The 26,704-nt window shown below is 47.4% G+C and overlaps 2 protein-coding genes and 1 long non-coding RNA gene across 4 annotated transcripts in view; 1 reads left to right on the top strand and 2 right to left on the bottom strand.

Moving 5' to 3' along the window:
- Nucleotides 1–27: 27 nt before the first annotated feature.
- Nucleotides 28–361, bottom strand: LOC112589507 (uncharacterized). Its single transcript, XR_003113590.1, has 2 exons — nt 276–361; nt 28–157 (listed from the first exon to the last, which is right to left on the bottom strand). It is a non-coding gene; the product is annotated as an uncharacterized LOC112589507 (long non-coding RNA).
- Nucleotides 362–407: 46 nt separating this feature from the next.
- Nucleotides 408–3,766, bottom strand: LOC105191135 (N-acetyltransferase 9-like protein). The gene is made up of 9 exons (XM_011154320.3): nt 3,567–3,766; nt 3,059–3,168; nt 2,927–2,983; nt 2,710–2,850; nt 2,521–2,615; nt 1,144–1,355; nt 929–1,041; nt 763–833; nt 408–604 (listed from the first exon to the last, which is right to left on the bottom strand). Exons 1-9 carry the CDS (start codon nt 3,641–3,643, stop codon nt 437–439), a joined length of 1,044 nt encoding a protein of 347 aa, XP_011152622.2. The 5' UTR covers nt 3,644–3,766; the 3' UTR covers nt 408–436.
- A 117-nt stretch (nt 3,767–3,883) lies between these two features.
- Nucleotides 3,884–26,704, top strand: part of LOC105191133 (iroquois-class homeodomain protein IRX-3) — a 33,807-nt gene continuing 10,986 nt past the window's right edge. The window contains exon 1 of one of the 2 annotated variants that reach the window (XM_011154319.3): nt 3,884–4,106. Coding sequence is in view for 1 of the 2 variants with exons in the window: in XM_011154317.3 (XP_011152619.1) it covers nt 20,746–20,779 (34 nt within the window). In the remaining variant the exon portion in view is untranslated. Of the gene's footprint in view, nt 4,107–20,187; nt 20,780–26,704 lie in introns of those variants that run through there. The other variant, XM_011154317.3, reaches the window with a different exon arrangement.

Raw genomic sequence — 26,704 nt, 5'->3', positions numbered from 1 at the left:
CGAAAGAAAAAGTACAGTCCACCGTAATGCGTCGGAAACACAAAAATCAAACTATTTTTACACATCTGCCACGTTCATGGATTAAATTACATTGTTTTGATAGTTGATTGTGAAGTGTGTTTCATATCGACAGAGCGAAACATACAACGTGATGATCCTATTGAGAAGAAAGTACAATCGTGAGATGTCTTATCCACTAACGAATCTTTTTAAAACTTGTTCAGGTATCATATGATACGAAAGTATACAAAACGTAACAAATTTACTATACATACGTAATTATATTCAACGCTATTCGGATTTGCCGTAATTTCTTCACGTATACACACACACATATATATGTGTGTATATATATATATATATATATATATATATATATATATATACACACATGTGTGTATATATATATATATATATATATTCGTAATGTGAAACTTTATTGTTCACCCTTATCTTCGATGTGTTCGACGACTGGCGCATTCTTTAAATAACACAAGATATTGACCCAGCAGAAGCCGGCAACGCCGACATAAGTCACTCGCAAAGATGCGGGGACTAGCAGAAAATTCACGAGTTGCACCGGCAGCCAAAATCCACAGGAGGTCTAAAATCAGAACGATATAGTATATGTACGATAGTATATTATACTGTTGTATTGTGTGAGGCAATTAAAACTGTGGTCACCCGAAGATGTAACACCCGAAGATGTTTTAAATGCCTCACTCTACGAGATGATAATAATCATCGCATCTCGAAACATACCTGAAAGGTGTGTGGAAACTTTATTTGGCATTCTCGAAAAATGTCCGATTTAGCTTCCATCAGACTCATACCTGTAAGATCGTGTGGAAAAGAAATTGTGTTGCGTCGCGTACAATTGTCGGCTCAAACGCATGCAAAGGCAAAAAACAAGCGAAAGGATACAAACTGGTGAAGAACAGGACGAGTAACGGCGGTGTAAAGATAAACTGATCCGCAAAGAGCTTCTTCAAGACGATTCTCGTGGATTTACCGCTGTAATATGTGTCGAGCCACTTGTACCTGCCGGTTAACAGCAACCGGCGTTAATTCATATAAATTTATCGCGGAATTAAATGAGGCGCATTTTATGTCGATCTAATAAACATAATCGGGGGGAAATACCATCCGTGTAGCACAGGCCCTGCTAAGAAGCAACCGTAAACGGCGTATCTCTTCAACTGTGGCCAATTGTAATCTCTTGTCGATCGCGTCGCAGTATCTTTCTTCTCGTCTACAAGGTCCAAAATCTTGCAAATTTTCTGTATCCGCATCAATATCGGCCCCTTGGTGTCGACCAGAGTTTCAGACTCTTTGACGACCATTTGCGTCGTTGGCTGTGGTTTGGTTAAAATTACATAGTTGTTTACTCGAGAGATTTATTCAATTGCTGCAACTGTACTCTAAGTTTCTCAAAATGAGGTCTCGTTGCAAACAAGGAGGAATTCGTTCAAAGCCACACCGCCGCAAATACCGCCGTCACTCGGAATGTCGCGAGAATGAGCATTTGAATGAAAGCATTGGAAAAGTTCAAAACTGTACTGTGTGGGTGATCGTTTCAATCGCACTAAAGTAAATTTGTTCCCATAACGGTGAAAAGTACACTCTAAATTGTACACTCTCAATCTCTCAATCGAATGAATTAATTTATTCCGTATGGCCAAAAAGTTAAACTCGAGTGGCTCGCGGCTGTTACTGTACTTTTCGAATTGAATTTCAATCGAGGAAATTGACAAATGAGAGAGAGAGAGAGAGAGAGAGGGAGATTACATCGTTTCAACAAGGATCCATCTGAATCTGAAAAGAATTTCACGTTTGACACCTTAGTGAAACTCTGTCGGATAAACTCGGCGCTCGTGTAGAAAAACCCATACACCATCGAGTTAAACAGTAATGGCCTCTTCCGCATCGCGTCGACTACTTTAAAACTTTTCGTCGACAGCATATTTTATTTTTTACTTTGCTCGACCGATGTCCGATCGATTATCACTTTTACGCTTTCGACTTGACGAATTGACGGATAAAATTGTGCTACCGACCGCGACCGACCGAAAAAGCCGAATAGATGATCTCACGTTGAAGGGTGACACGTTAATACTGACGCAGATGCTGCTCGTGATACCTAGCCATCTCATCTAGTCTAAACGCTTTAATCTGGATAACATTCAATCACGACTCAACTACGTCAATTGTGTTAATCAACACACGGCATTACCTCGATAATCGGTGCTACCAGCACATCACACAACTGTAATGTGCACTAGGGAGAAGAATGCAAATTCACTCGCAAGTTTTTTACACATTTTATATTGTCATAATTATATAAGTTTATACGTATATAAAAGTGCGAATATAAAAATTAATGATTTGATGTAAAATTCTGACGACTAATTAATCCGAATCAGGCGCAATGGACCGCAATTCAAGAGACAACCGATCCTTCCAGTCGGTAGACACCCTCTTCTCGAGAGTTGCTTCTTGGAAAACTTTGCTTCTTTCTACCTCGTGAAAACCCAGTTTCTCAAACATCTTTATGCTCAATACATTGTCTAGTTTGATCTTTGCACGAAACTCGCTGATGCCCAGTGTTTCAATACCTGTCTCCCAGTATAAACACAAATGAATGGAAGAAAAGAAAGAGAAGAGAATATTGCGCTTGATATAAAGAATAGACTCTTAGGGATAAATTACCATATCGCATCATGAGAATAACAGACTCCCATCCTCGCTTTCTGCCTTGTCTAGCGGTGTCTGCTATCATAATTTCTACTTCAGCGACGTGTGGCTCTTCTGGATTATTAAAGAACAAATTTGTGTCTCCTATCATAGCATCTGAAGCGAATCATCAAGTGAATCATTTGTGGGGAAAATGTACATCATAGAAATATGTATCGTGTCATCAACATACCTACTTCGCTTCCAGTGGAGTGAAAGAGACGTTTATCCAGGATAATAAAAGTGCATTCTGTAATGTGAAGCAACACGAAGCTAAGCTACTTCGTACGGCTGCGACGGTACGAAATTAACGAATAATTATTACTGTCTTGGTCCTCGAGCCAGCGTCTTTGCATTTCAAACTCCTCCTCCAAAGTGAGAGGTTCTGAGCCTGTCAGATACCGCAGTGTCGGACATTTCATCCACTCGTGATACCTGAATACGATATTGCCATTGTTACATCGTAATTCCTTCGGAACTGTGTACATATGTTATACTTGTCAAAAGTAACAAAACATCACAGAAACTGAACAACGCTTACGAGTTCTGTTGTAAAAAACAAAGATGAGCATATTGTACTATCGCGGCATACAACGTATGTGTGCGTGACTGCAACCACCACATACGATAATTTAAATATATGTGTGGGACATGTTAGTAAAATTAGTAATTGGAGTACTCGTTGGTCAAAACATGATTCAGCGATTGACCGACTGGTTAGGTTTAAATTTTCCTGCTGTAATGTACGATGCGTAATTTTATAGACACAAGTGAGCGCGAGAGATGACAATTACTGTTTTGGTCCTATTGGCAAATAATCTAACGTTACATACTTTGCGACATGCTTCTCCTGATACGGCACCAGGATGACGTTCGTCCCGGTGATACGAGTATTCATGTTCTTCCTCATGATTGTCGGTGTAAGTGAGATTACAAAGGACAGAGGTGGGATCAATTGGGATATTCACCGAAATAATACCGAACGAACAACACACACACACACACACACACACATACACACACAGCTAGTGAAGTGACTGAATTTCACAGATTTCACGCTGAAATTATCGACACACTCCTCGTCTGTCGCGCGCGCTCGTCCTACGAGCATACGATAATAGATGACGCTACGGTGACGCTTACGACGAAGGCAGTTTGTCGATGCGCAATCCAAGTGCGCACCTACCTGACACCGCTGCTGGCGACTGTCAATCTAAGTTACGGCACACGGTACAGCGAAGGACTTCGCGCTGTTTATCTGTCATAAGCAAGGATCGCGCACATCAGAGAAGGCACGGGAACCAGCAACGTCGTAAGCAACGACCAGCGCTGCATCGACAACGCGACGCGGGGAATACTTGGCACAGACCACGGTGAGTACCGTCGTTTATTCCCTTTTAGCAAACGTACCGCGGCGTCGCGAGGCAAGACGACGCGCGCGGGAGAGAGAGTTTGCTTCTTCGTTCACCCGCACGCGCGCGCGCACGCCGCATGGACGCGCAACGTCTCCTCACCGAGACGCGACAATTCTCATGCCGTCGAAACGCAGCACGTGCGCGCGTAATCTCCCTCTTTTTCCGCGGATTCACTCATTTGCTCGGCGTGCACGACGCCGGCTATGACGATCGTCTCTCTCTCTCTCTCTCTCTCTCTCTCTGTCTCTCTCTCTCTCTCTCTCTCTCTGTCTCTCTCTTTCTTTCTCTCTCTCTCTCTCTCTCTCTCTCTCTCTCTCGCGCGCGGTCCCCTGCGCACACGAGAGCCATTCACGGCAATTTGTCACATTTGACAGTTTCTTTACGGTAAACAACCGCGCACAACCGACAACCATACACGACTCGGACGATGTCGGAGTCGGAGTCGTGGCCGCCTCTGTATAATTCGTAGGTTACAACGGCGAACCATCATTTTCTATCAGCGATCAGCGAGAGCGGAGCGTAAGCATTTCTCTCTCTCTCTCTCTCTCTCCCTCCCCTTCCTCCTCCCTCCCTCCCCCTCCCCTTGCCCGTCTTTTCTCCCTCTCTCTCTCTCTCTCTCGCTCTCGCTCTCGCTCTCGCTCTCGCTCTCTTTCTCGGTTCGAGATATATTTCTCGTCGCGACATGATATATTCGAGAGAGACGAGATGCGATTATGCCGGTACACATGCCGAGGGACCGGGCAGCCGCGTCAATCTACGCGTTCTCGCTACGACGTGGGACGCTGCCGCTGTTGCAAAGAGCCAATGTCATGGCGCGAGGCACGTGGTAGCCGGACCTGTTTAGCGCGCTGCGCGGGCTTACAGCCGCGCGGCGGTAAGCCCGCGCGTCTCATTCCCTCTCTCTCTCTCTCTCTCTCTCTCGCTTCTCTTCTCTCCTCGCATATGCGCGCGCGCACACGAGGCCGTGTGCGAGCCTAGCGCTGCCACGGGGTTTACTCGACTCGCCGCAAGGAACCGACATTGTGCGACTGGCGTTGTGCTGTGCCCGTAAACCGACGCCAACTGTCACATTTCGCTCTTTTATCGGCGATGGTTCTAGGACACCCTAGGAGTTGTCGAATCTTCCAATTTCTTGTTCGGCTTTTATTTCCCGTATACCTGGAGAGTGACTGTCTAAGAATGTACCACCCAATGTAGATACCCTCGCAACGTTGCTAAACGAGTTTCCCGCGTTATTTCCCTTGCAATTCGCGCAGTCTCCTCTCAGCAACTCGTCCGAGTCCGAAGCGTTGTCTCGGCATTGGACATACGCGTGCGTGCGCGCACGCGGTCTTCGGGTGACTTCGATGACTTGGGCTTTGTTCACTCGGTTGTTCGCACGGGAAGCGTGTGTTTGTAAACGTCGCAAAAAAGAAGCGAGCGAGCGACGATAACGATGACGACGAAGACGAAGACAAATTTACCTCGTGAGAGTAACTTTGTTAACACTTTGATACACGTCGTGCGTTTGCAGCTGATTATCCATCTCGTGATATTTTCTCCCGCCTTGGGATATTGTAGATTACTGAATTTTAGAGCTGTTTTGTTTTCTTCGTCGCGAAAGTATCGTGTTGTATCGAATGTGCAGTAAGAAAAGATGCACGTCGCTTGTTCGTCGCACGCACAAGTATTCCAATACAAAGTTGAGAGACTCTTGTGGTCATTTCTTGGCGGGATGCGACTGAGAATGAAGAACTCTGTTAAAATTTTTTCAATCTCTCTGAGAGATTGTTCACATCGTGTCCTGATATATATATCACAACTGTCGATTATTCTCTTCATCTGTCATAGTTGGACAGTTTAACACATTGTTGCATCGATGTGACTAAATTAAAAATTGATTATATCATGTCGCATTATATTACAATTAGACATAACGAGTTCGAGTAGAGTATGGGGGTAATGGGGTCGATTAGAGAGAGATTGACGAGTTTTGGCCTGATAAATGTTGAAACTTGTCTCTATTTTTTACATTCACCATTTACTCCGTTAGCTCGTCACTCGACAAACGATTTTGACGAGTAAAATTTTATTCACCTGCCAACAATTGTCCAGAATACGTATAGTGTAAGTATTAATAATTTATTGCGTTAACATTAAAACAAGGCGTGTCTTATCTAAGACGCTAGCGTCTTAATAAAGGATTCGCGCGCGCGCGCGTGTCATAAAAGACCGCTCGCGCAAAATGAGGTAAGGTAAGTGCAGCTTACGTGGCCATCTGACCACGGGGAAGCAGGGGAGGGATTCTTCGTCTTCTTTCCCTCGTCGAGATAGACCGTACTTCCGGCGGAAGAGAATATTACACCTGTCTAAGCACGTGCGGAAAATCACTCTCCTTTAGCGCCCGACTGCCGTGGTGGCCTCGTGTGCCTTTCGCAGGTAAAAATTTTATAAGCTCGAACGCGGTTAGATTAGGAATGAGGAGTGAATTGGCGAGTTTATTGTCATGATCGTGTTTAATTATTGTTTAGTCTGGCACTTTTGCGCTGCGTTCGCGCGCTGTACATCTTCTGCCCAAATTACGCCCAAATCATGTGTGCGCGATACTATTCTCTTGAGAGAGAGAGAGAGAGAGAGAGAGAGAGAGAGAGAGAGAGAGAGAGAGAGAGAATCGCCCGTTTTTCTCGGGCGATTTTCAAAGGAACCCGTGCGCGAACGAAAAAGACGCGGAGAAGCGCGCGACCATGCGCGCACGACATTCCCCCCCCCCCCCCATTTGCGCCATTGCATTATCTAGATGATTATCTATCGAAGCAAGAACGCGTCTTCGTCTTCGTCTTCGTCCCAGCGAATGATGTGTGTACATGTATGGACGACGAGCGTGCTGCAACCGGCGAGACAGATTACCATCATAATGCAATCGGGTCGTTTTCGCTTATTTATTCGTGTTTCGTGTTTGCCTTTGTATACCTGAGTCCTGGGCTCGACTGGTCGGCCTTTTCCATCCTTTTCCGTCGGGTTGACTTAGCTTGCAACGCGGCGATTATATGCATACGCGCGAGAGTACTCGGCCTCTTCCACAAATTAGAAGTCATTCTTCCGCGATACATCGTATTTGTCATCTTTGTGACTTTGTGGCCTCAACTTCGCGCTTGCATATGAAACTATATGCGCGCGCGTTTGAAAATTAAATAGACACGTATTCTCGAGGCTCCGGACTGTCGTGTGGAAGGAATCTCGTAGGTAGGAAGAGGAACGCGCGTAAAATGTGTATTTAAACCCCGAGTCTCTCTCTCCCTCCCCTCCCTCCCTCCCTCCCTCCCTCCCTCTTTCACGCGCGCGTGTGTGCGAGAGATGTCACAAACGGCCTCTGTCATTTGGCAAACCATGCCGGTGTTGGTTGGTTGGTTCGGCTGTGCCGAAATGAAGTTACCGACTTTGGTCGGTAAATGTCAACTAAATTTACACCGATCAATGACGCGAAATTTTGCGTACATGCGGTAAGAAGCATGTCTCGTCACTCTCGCTCCTTTGCGTTTCGCAATCGCGTCAAACGATTTTGTAAACATAATCGACCATTAGAGGTGTTACTCGATTTCGAGTGAGACGAAGGTGATGGAAAAGGAGATACAGGAGAAGAGAGAGGGGGGAGGGGGAGAAGGAGAAAAAGAAGAAGGAGGACGGTAACTCGGAGGAATCTAGTTCGAGTTATAGAGTCCAAGATTAGCATGTTCGTAAGTGGGTCGTCGTATGCGCGTTATCTAGCCCTGGTCATTGGCCAGTAGAACGAACGAACGAACGGACGGACAGCGCCGCAAGAGAGAGAGAGAGAGAGAGAGAGAGAGAGAGAGAGAGAGAGAGAGAGAGAGAGAGAGAGAGAGAGAGAGAAGTCGACGGAAAATTGCGTAACGCGCGCAATAATAATCGTTATCGAGAGGCAAAAAGAAGAGAAGAGAAAAATAAAATCCCGACTTTATCCGGTGTCCGTCGTCGAACTATCTTCTTCGCCTCGTCTTCACATCGTCTCGTCCACGTCCCGTTCGTTCTCGCGTTTTGTTGCACCGGCCGTATTTTGCACGCACAGCGCGTTTTCTCTCTTTTCCACGCGGCTCCTGGTCTTGTTCTCTCGCCGGCGCGCCATGTTTGATTTTGACACGATATTGTATGGAAAAAAAAAAAAAAAAGAAAGAAAGAAAGAAAGAAAGAAAGAAAACGCTTCCGTCTACCAACGTTCACGATGTGATTCCGCGAGCACGCACACGTTTGTTCCCTTTTTCTCGTCGTTCGTCATTGCGCCATTATCTGCCGCCCGTTTCCCCATAGATTTGCAATTATTCCGAGTCGCAGACCTTGCCGTATCCCATGCGCACGCGGCTCGGCTCGGCTCGGTTCGGCGTGTCGCGTCGTGAGGCGCCGGCGTGATAAGAGACGCGCGCGCGGGACGCCCAGTGAACTGCCGATATCGGTGTTACGTAACGCGTTTACGATGAGCTCGCGCGCTTCTCTCGAGAGGCCTCATCGTCGCGTATCTCTCGTCGCGTCCTCGAAGAGCCTGCGCCGCGTTCGCGCGCGCGCGCGCGCGCCTACAGCGGCGTGTCTAGCCGAAGGCGCACCCGAGACATGTGCGTCGTCCACTCCTTGCCCCCCTTCGTGTGCAATCAGCCGGCACCACCGCAGACTCTGTCTTCCGTTCCGGAAGCGAAAGTGAGAAGAAGCATTATACGCTCTTTAGGAGCTCGAGAGAGAGAGGGAGGGGGGGTAGGGAGGGAGAGATTACGCGCGATTGCGAGAAGGTCACGTTGAAGGTCTAATTATAGATCTAGCTGGACACGCATGCTAAGTGGCAAATGAGCGATTTTTGCTTCTACTTTGAAAAGTCTATTGGCGTCAACGGCGTCACGACTCCTCTTGTCTTCTAATCTGTGAAAGAGCAGGCGATCTGATACTACGACGATTCTCCTCGATACAACAACATATCGCGCGATTGTGAAACGAACAGCCGAGATTGCGCAGGCAAGTGTTGGCAGTCGGGCGTATGAATTTTCGTGAAACCAGCCGGCTGTCGATGAAACGGCCACTGCCTTCTCACACAAGTGTGGACTCGGTTCCCCAGCTCTTAATGTATTAATACATTAGAGACCTTATCGTCGCGCGTACACGCATACACACACACACACACACACACACACACACACACACACACACACACACACACACACACACACACACACACACATCGTCCGCTAATGAGGCCACTCGAGTTTCTCAATGAACCGCGGAACATCATGGAGACGTTTCACCGCTGTCGCCGGCTGCTCGTTAAAATCGACGTGATTTCCGATTACGAGTACGAGCGAGCGCGCGGACATCCGCGCGACGGCGTGGCATGGCGTGGCGTGGCGTGGCGTGGCGGTATGGCGAATCCAGACGGTTGTGTCGGACGTGTCATGTTTAAAGGCAGGCCATTAAGTCCGTCTCATTGCGAAATGGTTCATTCAGGCCGTACGATTTGTGGCTGTATCGAAGGAGAACATCTGGATGTGTAGAAATAATGGTGGTGGTGGAGGTGGTGGTGGAGGTAGTGGTGGCGGTGGTGGTGGTGGTGGTGGCGGCGGCGGCGACGGTGGCGGTGCTGGTGGGGTGGTGTTGTAATATAATAGTAGGATCTGGGAGCATCGCGATCGCGGAGCGTCAGTGGCCCTGTGCGTCAAAATACTGCCGCGCCGCGAAGAATGACGGGAGTAGATTTACGTACGATGTCTCGTGGCAGCGACAGAGATATCGCAAAGCAGCGGACCTCTTGCGCCGCCGCGTAAATATGCCAGTCATAGGAACGTAATAAATTCGCCGCGAATCCCAAAGTCCATTGGACGCCGCTTTTCTTCGTTTTCTTCCTTCCAGCCCATTTTCCGAACTAGTAGTCACGTCATTTACCATTCACATTTTACCTCTTTTACTTCTACTCTTTCTTTTTTTTCCTTTTTTTTCTTTCTTCTTTTGTCCTCTAACTTCGCCCTTACCTCTCTTCTGTTCACCGATTATTTTCACATTAAGCAGGTAGTAAGGAAAACGTCTTCGTTTTTTCCGGCGAGAATGTTACATTCCATTCAGCTGCAAAGTTCAACTCCCAAGAATCGAATCTGTGCGGCCGGTATGTTGGAATGTATTCGTACAAAAGTGGAACAAAGGGAGAGAAAACGTCACGTATTCCGTCGATGTTTCTTTCCATCAGAGTGATTAGAATCAAGGGAACGCCGTCGGGTCAATGTGCCGTTTCGGCACGCTCAGGGTTATCGGGTGCGTTTCTCGACATACATAAATACATGATACATTATCGACGACGAATCGCATTACATTTTCACTAGCCGTCGCGCGCTGTATCCTTGAAAGTGTTGATCGAACCTCGCGCGATTCGGCTGCCGCGCGTACAAGTGCGTGTGTGCGATGGAGGGGGTGGGGGGAGGGAGCCGGGGCAGGTTCGCGTAAGGTTTTGTTTAGAGCGCAACGTTCAAAACGGCAGATCGATACTGTCGTGTTTAAGAGGCCGAGTTACGCGCGAGCGTAGATAACAAACAAAAGCTATTATTGTCTCTTTCCAACGGACAAGTAAATGACCGCGCTCTTTCTCGATGACGAAACACAGAAATGGTAGATCGGGTCTCGATATCAGGGCAGATCCGTCACGATTCGGCATGCTGGTATTTCAGTTGCTACAGAAAAGATACACCATTTCCAACGGGATTGTTTATTGTGGCTGTTACAGAGAGAGAGAGAGAGAGAGAGAGAGAGAGAGAGAGAGAGAGAGAGAGAGAGAGAGAGAGAGAGCGCGTAAAGAATAGATAAGGGTCGTTCCGGTTCATTTTGCAGCGAGTCGCAACGAGTCTCTGGAAATACTAAACGCCGAAAAGTCCAATCTCCCATTTCAGTCCCTCGACACTTTACCTCTCCGCTCCCGTGAAATCTCGTGGTTTCGCCACTCGCGAGCGATGCAGTCCGAGCGATAATTCGATTCTTCGCCATCCTGGAGAGCGTTATTACTCGTCACATGCGCGATGCGCATCTCGAAACTGAACGTTGTCCAACAACGGTCGTATGTAGAGCTTATCAGACGAGTGAGTTCCGAGGAGGGTCCTCTATACTGTAACTTACGTTAGTATAGCGATAAAAGTGAGCAATCGCTTCCTGATAACTACATACAAATCGAGCTCGAATCTTTATCCACGTTGATTCTAGCGAGCGGTAGCTTGATACGATACGGTTACTAGTCGTCACTGTTTGCTCGTGAACGCGGCTAAAAGGCACAAAAATACTTGGGAACTGCTAACCGTTAATGTTTATTCGTTAATATTTATCTGAACGTAAACAGATTCGTTAGTCGCAAAAGTTTGCGAATACGTGCGTAAGACTGCCTGCTCGGAGAAACGTGCGTGGCGCAAATAAAAGAGCTTACGAAGAAAAGCCGCGGAAAATCGTTTAATTCTCCATTAAATATTGATCAAGGAACACACACCATCTACCTCACGGCTTTTTTTCGATCCGAACCTTGCGTGTCCAAATCTAACGCTAATTTACGAGAATGACAGCTCATTAAATTCTCATTTTATTGTATATAATGACAAATTTCCGTGACGCGCTCGTGAGACTTTTTTTTTTCTTTTTTTTTTTTTCCAGTTACATTATTACCAATCGATTGTTTTAATTAATGTTCCTCTTTTCTCGCGGCGTTTACTTCGCTTTACCCTTGGTATGAAGGAATTACGATGAGGAAACAGCCAGTTTCTAGTGAAACAATCTTTTTTTTTTTTTTTTCGATATAATTAGACTCTCTTGGTTATCGAGGGACGAGCAGCATCTAGAAAATAATCGAGACGTGCGCGCGCGCGCGTCTGTCTCGAGAGAGAATGTTCACTCATCTCTTATTCATTCGTCCATCCATCCATCCATCCATCCATTTCTTTCCCTTAAACACACGCGTCCACACACGGTAGACGCTTCAGGATGCGCATGTACTACTTACGCACGTACCGTGCGTGTGTACGCGCGCCGAGCGCGGGGAGTCCCCGTACGAGTCTTGGCAACCGGTCTAAAACTGTTGAGATAAGCTATGCGCTTCCGCATTAGTCGGTCGATTAACACGAGGGTTTACGCACTCGCGCTGTACCTGTGTCCTTCCGTAGGTCTCTTTGCCCTTCGCCGAATCAATACGAATCCGTATCGATATAAAAATGACAGCGGCGGCGAGTCGAAGCGACTCTCACACTCGACTCGACTTGGCTCTGACCGATGCACCGATGACTCGTTGCTCCGTCGCTTCTTGGCTTTGGACGAACAATTTGCCGTGGACTCTCTTTGCTCCTTCGCGCTCCTCGCGTGTTTCTTTCCATCTTACTTTGATCGAAGATCGCTCCAAGAGCCGCATAGTGGACTCCGCTCTACTGCAAATTTCATACAAAGTCCAATCACTGAGATTATTTAACGCGCGATTAATCACGGCATGTAGAGGCCTCCGCGCCTCATTGAAACGTTTGAAACGCCCAGCTTGACGCGGCATCAGCATCACGCGGTGGACATGATCCGTTCGTGCCTGCGGTTGATCGCTGTCGACGCAAACGGACGCATCTCCGACTCGTGAATTCGCGACGGGTAGATCGTCGTCGTCGTCGTCGTCGTCGCCGCCGCCGCCGCCGCCGCCGTCGCGGTCCGAATATCCAACCAGCTTAAAGGCCGTATCTAAAATCGTTCTGCTCGCTGACCTCCGAGGAATGTTCTGACAATTCTTCTTCGCGCGTCTCAGAGCCGAGGCGACAGCCGAGGGTGCGAGTTTGAGAAAAACGTCGCACCTCACCTCATTCATGCGCGAAGCGCCCAACAGTGATTGCAAACTCGCGAAAAGGCGGGTAAGCAATAAAGAGCGATGAGAGGGGCGGAGGGAGGGTGAGAGAAAGAAAGAAATAAGGAAGGAAGGAAGGAAGGAAGGAAGGAAGGAAGGAAGGAGAAATCTCAAAGGAACAAACGGACGATAAGACGGCGTAAAATCGGAACAGCGTTAGGCATGCGAGCTGCTAGTAACTGACACCTGACGTTTCCTGTCCCGCGTCGTTAGCGCTCGAGAGAGAGAGAGAGAGAGAGAGGAGGGGGGGGGGAGAGACGAAAGCACGGCGACGACCAAGTCCCATTGGCCGGCTAAACATAGAAACGATATTAAAAATACCGGCACTCTCAGAGTCGCGGCGACGGGACACTCGAGCGTCTTTCCGGCTTCGTCATGTGGAACACTTATTACGAGACAGAGGGAGAGGTATTCTAGACCGTCGGCGCACATCACGAGCGAGCTAGCGCACGCTGAATCCTCCCCCTTTCTCTCTCTCTCTCTTTCTCTCTCTCTCTTTCTCTCTCTCTCTCTCTCTCTCTCTCTCTCTCTCTCTCTCGCCCTCTCGCCGCGTGTGCCATATGTCATTAAATTTAGACTCCGGAATTTAACGGCGTTGCGGCTGAGAAAGAGAGAGAGAGAGAGAGAGAGAGAGAGAGAGAGAGAGAGAGAAAGAGAGAGAGAAAGAAAGATTCGCGATTCTCTCTCCCGGCTCTCTCGTCGCGCGTGTCGCGCTTTTCTCCTTCGTCCGTCCGTCCGTGAATTTTTCGTCGCGACGACGGCGGCGATAATGAACGTCGTCGGTAATATGTAGCGCTTTGGATTCAATTGAAATACAGATTCCTCTCTGCTTCTCCGATTACGACATCTCTGCGGCCGAAAGGCGAGAGAGCGAGAGAGCGAGAGAGCCCGAGAGAGCCCGAGAGCCGTTTAGTTTCTCGTGACGTGAAGAGTGGGTCGCGCGGGTTATCTCTCCGCGCATGACGTCGTGGTATTTCTATTTCTGCTCCTCTCCCTTATCCGCGCTTATCGTTGTACCCTACGGGACGCGCGAGCTGTTTCCAAAATTCCCAGATCCGTCAGATCTTTGAGATAGAGTGTCAAAAGTTCGATCGTCCGGCGGACGAACGTAACGGTGAAAGTTTCGTCTTCGGAGGAGGCAGTGAGTGGTTATTAGGCGTCTTCACGATTTTTTCCCCTGGACGAAGGTGCGATCGTCGTCGCGCAAGCGGAGCAAGCGACGCGCGAATTTTCGGCACGAAATGCTCGAAAGTTCGCGCACACTGCGAGATTCTTCCACAAAGATGTTTGACGCTTGCTCTCGTCCGCCGAGAAAAACGGGTGGTAGATAGAGAGGAAGGCGGACTGAACGCGAAAATTCTGTTTTACGCCGCGAAACTACTTGCTTATCTCGCCGTTATCTATGAGAACATTGTTGCGACGACTGAAACTACTTATCTGCTTTCACAGAGGTAACTAGTATTCGCGATAAATATCGATGTGCATGCGCGCGAAAGAGAGAAGAAGGTGTATGTGTGTGTGTGTATGTCGCGCGGCGGTTGGCTTCAACTCGCCCTCCGGGCGCGCGCGCAACCCTGTCAGAATTTAACCGTCGATTGCATCGATACATTGTTCGGCCGATGACAATCGCGGCGGCGGCGGCGGCGGCGCGAGCGGCAAACAACGCGCGTCCCGTAGTAAGCCGTGTTTGTCTGAACGATGCTTATAAATAGACCGGCCGTCGAAAATCGGCTCCTTGGCGGTTTGACAAGGCGAGATCGGGACGAGGGTGACACCTCCTCTGAAATCTTGAGCACCGGAGCACGGGAGGTACATCGTGAATCATGAACACCACCTACCTCTCGCGTCTGAGCCGCATCGCGACGACCCGTCTATTTCTTCTCGACTGTTGCCGTTGCTTCACCGTCCGATCGATGATCGGAGATATTTTTCCTTCACATGTCATTTCAGTCATTGGACCGGCGCGCGCGCGAGAGATATAATCGGGAAAACATCGGTTAAATATCGCGTATCCTTGCAAAAATTGAGCAATCTCGTCGCGTCCTGTCGCGTCAAACGTCCAGCTGCTTGGATGCACTTTTTTTTTTTTTTTTTTTTTTTTTTTTTTTTTCACGAGGAGGAAATCCGTCATGGATACCTCGGATCCTTGGGGAAGGGCCCGAGGTTACGAGTAGGACTCCTACTCATAACCTCGCGGGGAGCTAAAACCTCCCCGCGGGGTGGTCCCTGCGAAGGGACCCCTTGTTCGGGGCCCCCGGAGCCGCGTAATCTATCAGCGTAATGCTATCAGGGCCCCGAGAGTCCTGACGTTCGCCGTCGTCCCCTTGGATACAGTCTGCGGGAAGAATGTCCAAGCCAAAATCACAACACGCAGCAGGTCGCGTATGACAGGACTTGAGAAATTTCCTCAATTTTTTCTTTTCTCTTTGTGGGCCTCGACGAATCGAGCGAAGATGTCGTGACCGTCCGTGTCCGTGACCCCCAAATTCGCGCCTAGGACGACTAGGTGTCTCTACGCGCGAGACTACGAGAGTTGGTACTCGCTATTAGGATCGTCGTATAATTAGGGCGGCCGGACCACGCGGATCTCTCCGCGGAGACACGCGAGGCTCGCGAGAAGAAATGTCTCGTTCGCGTTAGCGGCGACGAGCTAACGAGAAGCACGAACCGCTCTTCGCTCGCTGTCCACGATTTGCACAAATCGTTAAAGAACCTCGGCAAATTTGCGCAGGATGTTTAGACGGCGCGCGCTAATGGCCCGCGCGCGGATCGCGAGCGAGTTATCGCGACTGGTCTATCTAGTTTTTATATCTCATGCATCTCACACTTGTGTGAAAGATATCACGGAGGGATGTAGGACACTGCTCGTGCGCACGATGTCGAAAATAAAACGGACGGAAAAATGAACAGGCCCCCGTTCGCCCGTTCAGCGAGGTTCAGCGAGTCCTTTTTCTTCCTTGTGGACTTCCTCAGCCTCTGATGGACGCTCCACTCGCGTCGCGCGCGTTGCACAGCGACCTTCTTGCGTGGAAGCAGAAAGAAAGCTTTGGTAACGCAGGCTCACCGCTAATTGTACGTCCTCCCCCCCTAATGTCCTCGTTGAGATAACGTCAATTGTCAGAATTTACGGAGGGCTAACTCCTATCCTCGATATCCTCTCATGGCTTTCTCTACCTACCTACCTACCTACGCGCCGCGGATTGCTTTCCCGCCCGTAAACGACAGATAAAGTACCACTCACGGTTGTCGCGTATTTCGACGGTTAAGACGCTTTACCGAGCGTACGTCGCTCGTGTGTGTGTGTGTGTGTGTGTGTGTGTGTCGGCGGTACTAAATTAAAATGAATATACGGCGTTGATACGGGCATCGCGGCGATAAGATAAAACGCGGTGCGTTCCATGCTGTACTTGGAGGAGTCACGCTCACGGCGTTTTACTTGTATTATCTAACATCTGATCGGCCTGTCAACAAATTGGTAACATAAACAATCGACGTATCGATCGTCAATTGCAATAGCTCGCCGGTAGTAATACACGAGTAGTGTACGCTTGCTAATTATCGCGAGCTCCTTCAGTTCGCTATCTTCACTTCTTATCTGCTTATCTGCTGTCCGTTTGGAAGCGAGACTCGACGGAGCGCGCGGAGTGAGAATCGATCTGATCGATGCCGTGTGATAAGACGACGATCAGTCAAATCTTTATATCACTCTCTGATTATTGTTATTATCGACGAGCGTGAAATCGGACGCGGTAAATGTTGAGCAGACGGGTATTCTGCTACCGAGGCCGAGAGAGAGAGAGAGAGAGAGAGAGAGAGGGGGGGGAGCAATCGAAGCGCAATTATTACGTCAAAAGCAAGAGGAGAGAGGGAGGAAGACCGAGCAAACTGCGATTTGTTGTGTGTGCGCGCGATATCGCGCACGAATTTCGTAAAAGCCCAAGTTGAGTAACGACACGACACAACACGACACGATACGATACGACATGACATGTCACGACACGACACGACACGACACGAGGGAGGAGGAGGAATCACGTAGCTGTCGCGTACGTTGTCAGGACGGCGGTGTGCGCGAGAGTCTAAAATCTTGTGTGAGACGCCGAGTTATCTGTTAATGCTGGTAGTGCCAGTAGATAAGACGTATCGTGCATTCAACCAGAAAACTTACTTCATCGCGAATGACATCGCCGTTCGCGCGTGTTGCGTTTACTTGCCAGATTACATTCACACTCGCTCTCGCCGTCTCCAATGCGACTTTTGCCGGGAGGACCTTTTACATCTTTTTGTCCCAAACATGTACGATATCAGAGAGTTCAAGGGCTCCGTCATTCTCCCTTTCTCTCTCTTCTCTCTCGTGCTCGATAACTCGTTGGTGAAATATCAAGCTCGACTCTTGATCCCAGCTATTTATGATTTTTCAACAGTATGTCCCCTACGTTTCGGATGTGTCTCGACGTCGCCGCCATCTGCCGCGAAGGAATTAATAAGCATCCGAGAAGCGAAGAGGGGAGGGATAAAGAGAGAGGGGGGGAGAGAGAGAGAGAGAGAGAGAGAGAGAGAGAGAGAGAGAGAGAGAGAGAGAGAGAGATAAACGAGTGACCGCGAAAAATGAATAGAGAGAGAGAAAGAGAGAGAGAGAGAGAGGCTTGCGTGCGCGCGTACGTCATTTGGAACATACCAGTCTCGAAATCGTCGCGATGTCTTGCGCAATCATCGTTCACTTGACTTTCCTGTTAACATGGAAAATGCATATTTGTGGGTGGGTAGGTAGGTAGAAGTACGATACGGGGTCGAGCGGTTTGCTGGCGGCCGCGAGAAATTACACCGCCGTTTGATAACCGCGGAAGAACCGCGCGATGCGCGCGCTCTCGCACGCGAGACGAGCGTAGTTCTATTTTCGCCCGGTGTAGTGCAATTGTCGTCGACGGATGCGTACGCGCGGTCGTCGTAACACATGTCACTGGCGTGTACGTAATGGTACGCCGAAACTGAACGCGCTCGAAGTAGAACGGCTCGTCTTGGGCGACGCGCCTCGTCGTCGTCGTCATCGTCGTCGTCTTCTCCTGGCGAGAAACGACCTCGTACTTTTCTCCCTTTTTCCTTCCTTTCTCTCTTTGTGCTCCACAGTAAACTAAGGTTGTGTCATTTTTCGACACAACTCTAGTTGCTCGAGTTCCCTTTTGAGTTTTGACAACGCTGAAAGAATAATTGCGATAATGAATTATTTGCCTTTTTGTCGGTCAATGACAGGAGAAAAATTTGGTTAGAAAAGGTTAAATTTTTCTCTTGGTCTCGCTTTTGTAACACAGTACTTTTGCTCAGGTGTGTATTGTTTTGCATTGTTTATACGGCCCCTCGAGTCACTGACAAATTGCTAGAACGGACATTGAAGTTTTAAAGATGACTGTGTGTGTGTGTGTGTGTGTACACACTAAGCGCGCAAGTCGACTCCTCTCATCAATCAGCGGAATCGGGATTTCTCTCGTCTGCAGCGCGAAACTGGTATGTGAATACGATATGACGGCGCTAAACGTAATTCTCGTCGTCTGTGAGAATACAGAGCATACGCGGATAATCGGAGTCGGCAAGTAGCTTACACTTAACACTGTCATCGTACAATTACAGTCATTTTCGATAACAATAACGAGCGTAACGAGCGTTATTCTTCACACGCGTAAATGGTCGTAAAAACAAGTCCTTGAAACTTGGCGAAAAAGAAAAAATTAAACGAAAAAACTGTAACGACTCGTTACGTTTTTCAACACCGGTAACGAGTCGCTTTAAAAGGAAAAGAAAAAAAAATAACAACTTTCTAACAACCCCGCGGGTACTGGAGAATAACGACAGAGAGGGAAGAAGAAGAAGACGGAAAGACAACAGATTCCGACATTACGAAGCCGTTGAGAGAGAGAGAGAGAGAGAGAGAGAGAGAGAGAGAGAGAGGAAAAGAGAGAGAGAGAGAGAGAGAGAGAGAGAGAGAGAGAGAGAGAGAGAGAGAGAGAGAGAGAGAGAGAGAGAGAGAGAGAGCGGAAAACAGAAAAAAAGAACGACACGGAGTCATCATCTTCGTTATCTTCATCTTGTCGGCGGCAGCTGCCGCCGCGCGATTTTCCCGCCACACTCGCGACAGCCGCTCCGTATTACTACCGTTACGTGCGCGAATGCAGAGACGACGCCGACGCCGACGCCGACGCCGACGGCTCGATGTCAAAGGCGGTGTGCGTGCATATGTATGTATATACATGTGCGTATGTACGTAACGCCTCTCGCTCTCGCGCGTTCCTCATCGGGCGGGGGAACTTGGCGGCGGCGGTGGCGGCGGCGGCGACGGCGGCGGCGGGTGGGAAACCTGGACCGCGCGCGCGCGCGCGCGGCCTGTCAAGCGAACTGCTGCTCGCGGTGTCTCCTTTAGTCGCGTTACCGCGCGCGGTTCGTGACGCGTGGTGATTCGCGCTTTGCCTCGTCGCCGACGAAGGTTTAAAGGTCGCGGCGGCGGATGCCGCGATACGAGACAGACTCTTGCATCTTCGCTGATCTGACCGTTATCGACATCTGCGTTGGCCTCGTGACGCAAAGAGCGCACACACGCGCACGTACTTTCTCTTTTTCGGCTGGGCGATCGGAGAGAATACATGAACACGACACCGGCGAAACTATTCGATATCGGATTGTTAACGCAACGTAAACGAGATACGACTCAGCGATTGCTGAGATCGGTGAGGCGAGATGCGGTGTTTACGCGAGAAACACTGACAAAAGGGATAGTGAAAGAGGGACAGGACGAGGGAGAGAGAGAGAGAGAGAGAGTGAAGACAAATGACAAAACGTCAGTGTCAAGAATCGCACAGTCTTTTGTCATATCCAAATGCAGCCGCGTGGGAAGTGCGAGCCCCGAGTTACTACGTCGCCGTCGACGTCGACGTCGTGCGCACCATCACCACCGCGGTCGACTGTGAAACAGCATCGTCGCGCGACGACAGCCGGCTACGTCGCCTTCACGTACATCATTGACGTTGTCATTGGCAACTTGATGACGTGCCGCAAGCAGCACGAGTATCGTAAACTCTGAGAAAAAGCGTTACATTCCGCCCGGATAAGGCGGCGGAAAGCAAGAATTTAAGAAGAAGAAAGTAATAGAAATTTTAAGAAGCTCAAGTGGAGCTGTGTGGGGCGGGGGGGGGGTGGATGAAAAAAGTTTGCGAGTCTCTTTGTCGCATTCTTCCTCAACATGAAGAAGCATTGAGTGAAAAAAAATCACGTTATCTAACCTATCCAACGTTAGACCACCTTCTCTACTCCTTAATGATCCGAAACAGGAATGGCAAGAAGTATGTCTTCCAGAGGAAAAATGTGTTCGGTCAGAGCTATGCACGCGCATGCGCGCAACAGTGAAATATAACGTAGAATTTGTTGACGCTAGAGTATAAAATACCGACGACGTAGATGCTGTTAAAAGCAAAGAAAATTAAAGGCAGAAACAGTGGTGGGGAGGTAGAAGGTAAAGAGAAAGAGAGTCAGAGGGACGGAAAGACGCACCCAATAAGAGATAAAGGGAATAAAACTTCTACATTTTCCTGACCCTAGGTAGAAGGTAGAGAGGGGAAACGTTGAGAAAGTGAAAGAAGCATTTTTCCCAGTTTTCATTGAGTGACAGCCTTCAAAACGCGACGCATCGTCGTAAAATTTGCTCTCGTTATTTGACCGAAGACGTTCACACAATTCACACTCATGGAGCGAAGAAGGTCTATTAAACGCAAAGCAGGTATGAGCGCATTACGGAATATCGAGATTTCTCACGGTCGTCAAATGTATTCTATAAATTATGGCGTACGAGCGACATTTTCGATTTTGTCATCTTAACGGAACAAAGAACAGGGTTTGCAGAGGTGGAGAGAAGTTGGGCGAATTTGCGTGGCGTTCGGAATCTCTTCAGGAGATACGTGGTCTCGACAGATTATAATAATAGATTATAAATCAGCACGTAAAAGTTTACAGTGAAATAAGTGTGACTGACTTGCTATGTGTGTTACTATGTGCATAATAATAAGGCATAACTGGAAACTTTATATTTTAACTTGGTTTGCGTCTTAACTGTGTCGTGATTTCGTGGGTTGTTGTATCATTATCAAGTACTATATATCAATGGGTTTACACCCGTATATTTTGAATAAATAAAAATAAATAATATTTGCACCGTTTGCTCTTGACAATGACGACAGATCCGTCGTTCGAACGGGCTGGAAGGAGGACACGTGGTAGCATCGTATATTTTTATGAATGGTCAACTCATGCGAATTGTATCACGGTGAGACGTTAATTTCCGGCATAGATGACGGCTCGATTATATGCTTGAGCTATGGCTTGCGAAGCAACGTGTAATAATGAAATAAAAGTGACATTAGTGCGTTGAAATAAAAGTGATAAATCGCGCGTCGGTTACGTTGTCAGTGTCCGAAAAGGAAAGAAGAAGCGGTGAATGGTTCGACAAAGCGCGATTGAAAATTTTCCGGTAGCTTTACGTTCTCAAGAAATTGCAATTTGCTCACTAAACTTGAATTTTGTTAAAATTTCTCAAATATGTGGGGGGGGGGGCCGGCCCCCCTTCCCCTCCGCCACTATCAAGAATGCCCTTTGTCATGTGTGCTTTTTTCATATACCAAAGCCCGGCAAAAAATGTGAACGAATTTGTATACTGCCCATTCGTGCCGTTTTATCTAATATTTAATTTTCTTTTTTAACTCTTTTAGAAGAGAGTTATCGTTGCATCACACACACACATATTGTCGATCGTATTATGCGAGACTGCATGCGGATGCTCTAAACCTCATCGTCGAGCGTCGAACGAAATGTCGGATTAATTCGCGCTACAATTCGCCCGGCACTATTCGTGTAAATTGAGAACATTGCAAAATTATATTTCCGTCAACTTGTGTGTAACAAGACATAGTCAAGCGCCAACGCTAATTTTCCGTTGCGACTTTGTGGAAAGCATGTGCTTCGCAGCATCGATAGATTCATCGTCATCGCGATGAACGAATTTCCAAATACATTTCGTATATGTTCGTATATTTATAATAACCGAAAATTAAATGCTCTTCGAAGCGATTATGTCGATTCGTCGTGTCGGTTAATCGTAAGAGCGCATAGGCGCCATGCGCACGCACGTCAAAAGCATGTATAACGGCGATGTTTCAAAATGTCGGACGCGCGCATGCGCGGATCGTAGTAACAGTAGAGGAGAAATTAACCACGTGTCGCGCACCTTGGCGGTTAAAAGCGCGGGCAAAATGGCGCCATGGAGAGGGAAGGACGACATGGCTGACTGTGAGTGGTGATGCTAGGAGAGGGACAGATCGGGAGACATTGGCGTTACTTTTTCTAACTCATCGCGTGTTGTATTTTGCAGCACATATCACTCAATGTTGTCGATGATTGATGATTAAGCATCGTCTACAATGGCAGCAAGAATAGTAGATTAAGGCTGTAAAACGTCGGAGTAAGCTGTTTTTTTTTCTTTTTTCTTTTCTTTTTTCTTCTTTCTTTGTCTCCTCTCAAGAATATATAGGTAAGCGTAATGAATTGAATTCCATTTCCTACGTCTGCTTTCTTAATTTCAGTCAATGAAAGTTCTCGGCGCAATGAAATGCGCGCACGCGCGCGCTCTTTATCCGGCTAGGTAGAAGGAAAGCCCTCTCTTCAAGGGGAGGATCTTATGTGGAATTTGAAATATCGGAAACGGAAGAAAAATGGGGAAAAAGCAAATTGTGGGGATTGACCGAGGATAAATAACAAGGATAAATAACAGTTCCGTCCCGTTGTTTCGCTGTGAAACTACGAATGGAACGGAATTACTGTGATCGGTTAACTCCTCCACCATTTGCCTCCATGTGACCGTACCTTAAGGCCGTAAAGGCACGTAAACTTTTCGTAAGGCGTGACAGTAAGGTTTCGCGATCAATTGTGCATTGCTCATTTTAAATAGTCACGATTACGATAACGGCCGAATCGAGCAACACAATTGGTCGCGAAACCTTACTCTTACATCTTACAAAAAATGTATGTTGCGGCCTTCAGGAAGTTTTCATGGCGGCGACTACCGGTCGCGCATTTTTAAGCTCCTCTCACGCGAACCTGATATGACCAACACGCACCGTCTGCGCATTCTTCTTTTCCACTTCCGATGCAGGCGAGACGCGCGCTACTTCATTTTTAAACCGGTTAGCGTTACGGTCATTCACCTTTCATTATTTTTGAACGAGTGATATTTGAAAAAATTACGCCGCCAGAGACTCGTATCGACACGGCATTCCACGAATCGCTGTCACCGTCTCGAACTTTCGATAATTTACCATTCTTTTCCTATCTCGTTTATTGTCTTGATCTTTATTTTAGGCTTGTATGTGTGGTCTCCCTCTCCCCTCTCCCTTTTCCCTCTTTAATATCTTTTTAAATGCGGCTGAATGTGAATATAGGAGAAATGATCGCCATCGTCAAAGATGATGTGTGTGTGTGTGTGTAATCTCTTATTTAAAATAATCGATATTTGATATCTGGCGTGATATGACAACACTCGAAAATATGTCTTCATATACATTAGGCTTATTTCTTTCCTATTTATGGCCAACTCGCGTATCTCGCTTTTTCGCCCTCAGCAGGAGATGTTGATAGGCACGATTGATAACACACGAATGTTGTGTACTTGGTATATATTTCCGACTAAATCTTTCCTTCCTCCGATTAGAAAAAATTCTAAACTTCTTCTCCGACTTTGTATTTTATTCGATGAATTGTTTTCCTCGGATAAAATCTCACGTTGATCTCGGCTGATTACGGTTTCTGATGATTCTCTACATCTCTTTCTTTCGTTTTCTTCTCTCTGTAGAATTTCTGACACGTGCTTGATACTGACACGTACTGTGTACTAGTTGGGTTTTAAGAATCCTCCATCTGAAGGAAAGTAACATCTTTCGCTGGAAACCGTCTGTACATACTTGTCTGTATCCTGAATACAACAGGTCGCGAGAGCAGGATATACATTTATGTCAAGAGAGAATATACGACATATTCGATTCGAAAAAGAAATATTGTCACGTTTCATTATCAGATAGCTGTAATAACTTTGAAACATCCGGATTACATTGACAGCGCTAATATTCGGATGCGTGCACGAGAGACATCGTGGCGGTAACCTCCGTGACATCTGCTTGCGCACGAACTGTCAGCGCGCTTTGCATTGAATACACGCGGCGCGACTACACACTTCATCCTGCGAATGCATATGTAACAACGCACGCACGACTTACTTACACACTTCACCCTGCGAATGCATATGTAACAACGCACTCGCTTGACCGTACAGGTCAGTCTCTATCAGTTTGGTTTCACCTAGGCATGTTTCTGAAATGGACGATAATTTTACTCGGCTTTGAGAAACTGTTCCGGTTTGCCCGGAAAAAGAAAAAAAAATAAATAAATGAGGAATAAAAGTTATGGGGAGAAAAAGTTAGGCCACGCAGACAGCAGACAGCACTGTGAAACCTTTCGTTAAATAGTCGGGGAAATGTTTGAGCAACACAAGGAAAAATGTCATTTTCACCATTACTTCTCCAACACCAGTTTGCCATTGTGCAGAGCTTAGAGAAATAACTAATGCGGAACGGCAGACAAGAAGTGTCATTTACTGAGCATTTACTGCCAAAGTGTCCTTCGGAACTATCGCTCTTTAAATGTTCAACTTTCTAAACTAGTCATATGATTAATTATATTCCTAATCTCTCTTTTCCAATTCCTTCTTTAATCTGCATAATTGCCCGATAGAATATTAAAATTAAATCCGACGACGATAATAAAACCAATCACGTACGCTGACTCAGCTTCTTATAATTGCTTATAAATCGAACAAAGTCTTGAGTTTGTTTCGCAGCAAACGAGAAATTGGAGAAAGAACGGGGAAATCACGTCGAAGGGAAGACCTACCTACCACCTACCCAAGTACCCCGAAATTCCGATTTTGATGAAATTTTGCATGCCATATTGAATCTGCCAAATATTGAAAGTCTCAAATTTTCTGCTGAATTCGGATTTGGTAAAAACAACTGGTGTATTCCTCTGGAAACATTATTTTCTCAAGTATTTTTTCGTGATATTGAGAGCATCTATATATAGGACAAAAAAGCGAAAAAATTGACACTTTAGAGGTGATTTCTACCCCGAAAACGCTCTATTACACCGATATAAAAAAATACGTGTCTAATATTTTTCGATGCTCTATACGCATGCAAAAGGGGAGAGGGGGGGGGAGACACTTGGGTAGGAGGAGGTTTACTTGTAAGATTAAGTTTACTTCAGCCGCTTCGAACTTTTTACTTGTCTCTCAATGTTCTTCCCGTGCTTTTTCTTTTTCCTCTTATAGTGCAAGTTGCAATTGAGGGTGTTCTCGCAAACGTGTAACGGGGAAATCCCCCGGCCCTGAGGAACGTACGGCCACGCCGTTCTTCCCCCGGGGGCTGCAGTCGTACACGAAACAGCCGGCTCTCGCGCGATTATAGAGTCAACTGAGTTCAATTACTCACGCAGAGTCGAACGTGCGCTCTTCTTCGGTTCTTCCGAGACTCTTCTCGCCTGCCGGGCCGATCGTCGTCGTCGTCGTCGTCGTCGTCGTCGTCGTCTCTCGACGCCGTTATTGAATCGCGTGCCGCATTATAGACTGCGCTCGAGTCGACGACGTCTATTTCGAGAAGAGGGACTCGTCGTCTCCCTACATCATCATCATTTCGTCGAGATCGCATTTTTCGGCCAGACAGATTAGATGAGAATGAGAAGAGTTTGTGGGGAGGGGGATCGAGATTCGTCAAATCGACTCAAACGACTTTTTCAGACTTTTCACGACCACCGCTGCCGTGAATTCACGCGAGCCGACTGATCGCCGTAATCGTCACACGTTGTACAGAATATAATCGTAACCTCTGCAATGTTAATGATTAATTTTCTTTTTGTCTTTTCATTCGTACATTCGACTCTTGTCCTAGGCTAGGAAACATCGTGTGAAACTGAAAAGATTTTGTATTCGCGGGTAAATAAATAAATCAAAGTAGATTTACAATTTTATGCACAAGGAGGATGTTTGCCTCTTTGGACACGGTCTATGGAATCATGAGTTGTCGGAACGGACCCGCGACAGTTTCGGTTTGAAGAAAATTCTTCGATGCAGCAGCAACAGCGTCGAGTCTGAGCTTCCGCGCGTGTCGTTCGGACAATTGGCCATTATTCGCCACGAATATTCGCAAATAATTTCGGCGACACGCCGAAAGTTCCTACGACTTTGGCCTGTCGACTCTTTCTCGAAGGATACGCGCGATGGCGCACAATCTTTGACTGCTTGTAACAACGCGATGCTCCGCGATGTTAGCCACGGATCGCGACGTTTCTCTCGCGCTTTTTGGGAGAACGATAGGAACGCAAAGGAGAGAGAGAGAGCTTTGCACGTGTGTATTGCGTAAGAAGCGTGACACAGCGGATAAGAGCGGGAGAGACGCGAGGAGGAGCGGCGGCAGCGAAGCGATCGCAAACTCAAAGTGCGAATGTCTCTTGGTGTGCGTTGCATCGGCCGCATTACATAAACTTCGCCGCGATAATAGTCAGGCGCCGCCGCGTAAATCTGACGAAATCGTCCGGCGCGTCGTCATTC

Source organism: Harpegnathos saltator, unplaced genomic scaffold, assembly GCF_003227715.2.
Source record: "Harpegnathos saltator strain DR-91 unplaced genomic scaffold, Hsal_v8.6 scaffold53, whole genome shotgun sequence".
NCBI classification, from domain to species: Eukaryota; Metazoa; Arthropoda; class Insecta; order Hymenoptera; family Formicidae; genus Harpegnathos; species Harpegnathos saltator.
This window is presented reverse-complemented; position numbering and strand designations above follow the sequence as displayed.

Coding starts and splice junctions, on each gene's coding strand:
- LOC105191135 (XM_011154320.3), bottom strand. CDS start 3,643: ATGAGGAAGAACATGAATACTCGTATCACCGGGACGAACGTCATCCTG. Junction 2,616..2,709: donor TATTCTCATGATGCGATATG/GTAATTTATCCC, acceptor ACTGGGAGACAG/GTATTGAAACACTGGGCATC. Junction 1,356..2,520: donor AGAAACTGGGTTTTCACGAG/GTAGAAAGAAGC, acceptor ACCAAACCACAG/CCAACGACGCAAATGGTCGT.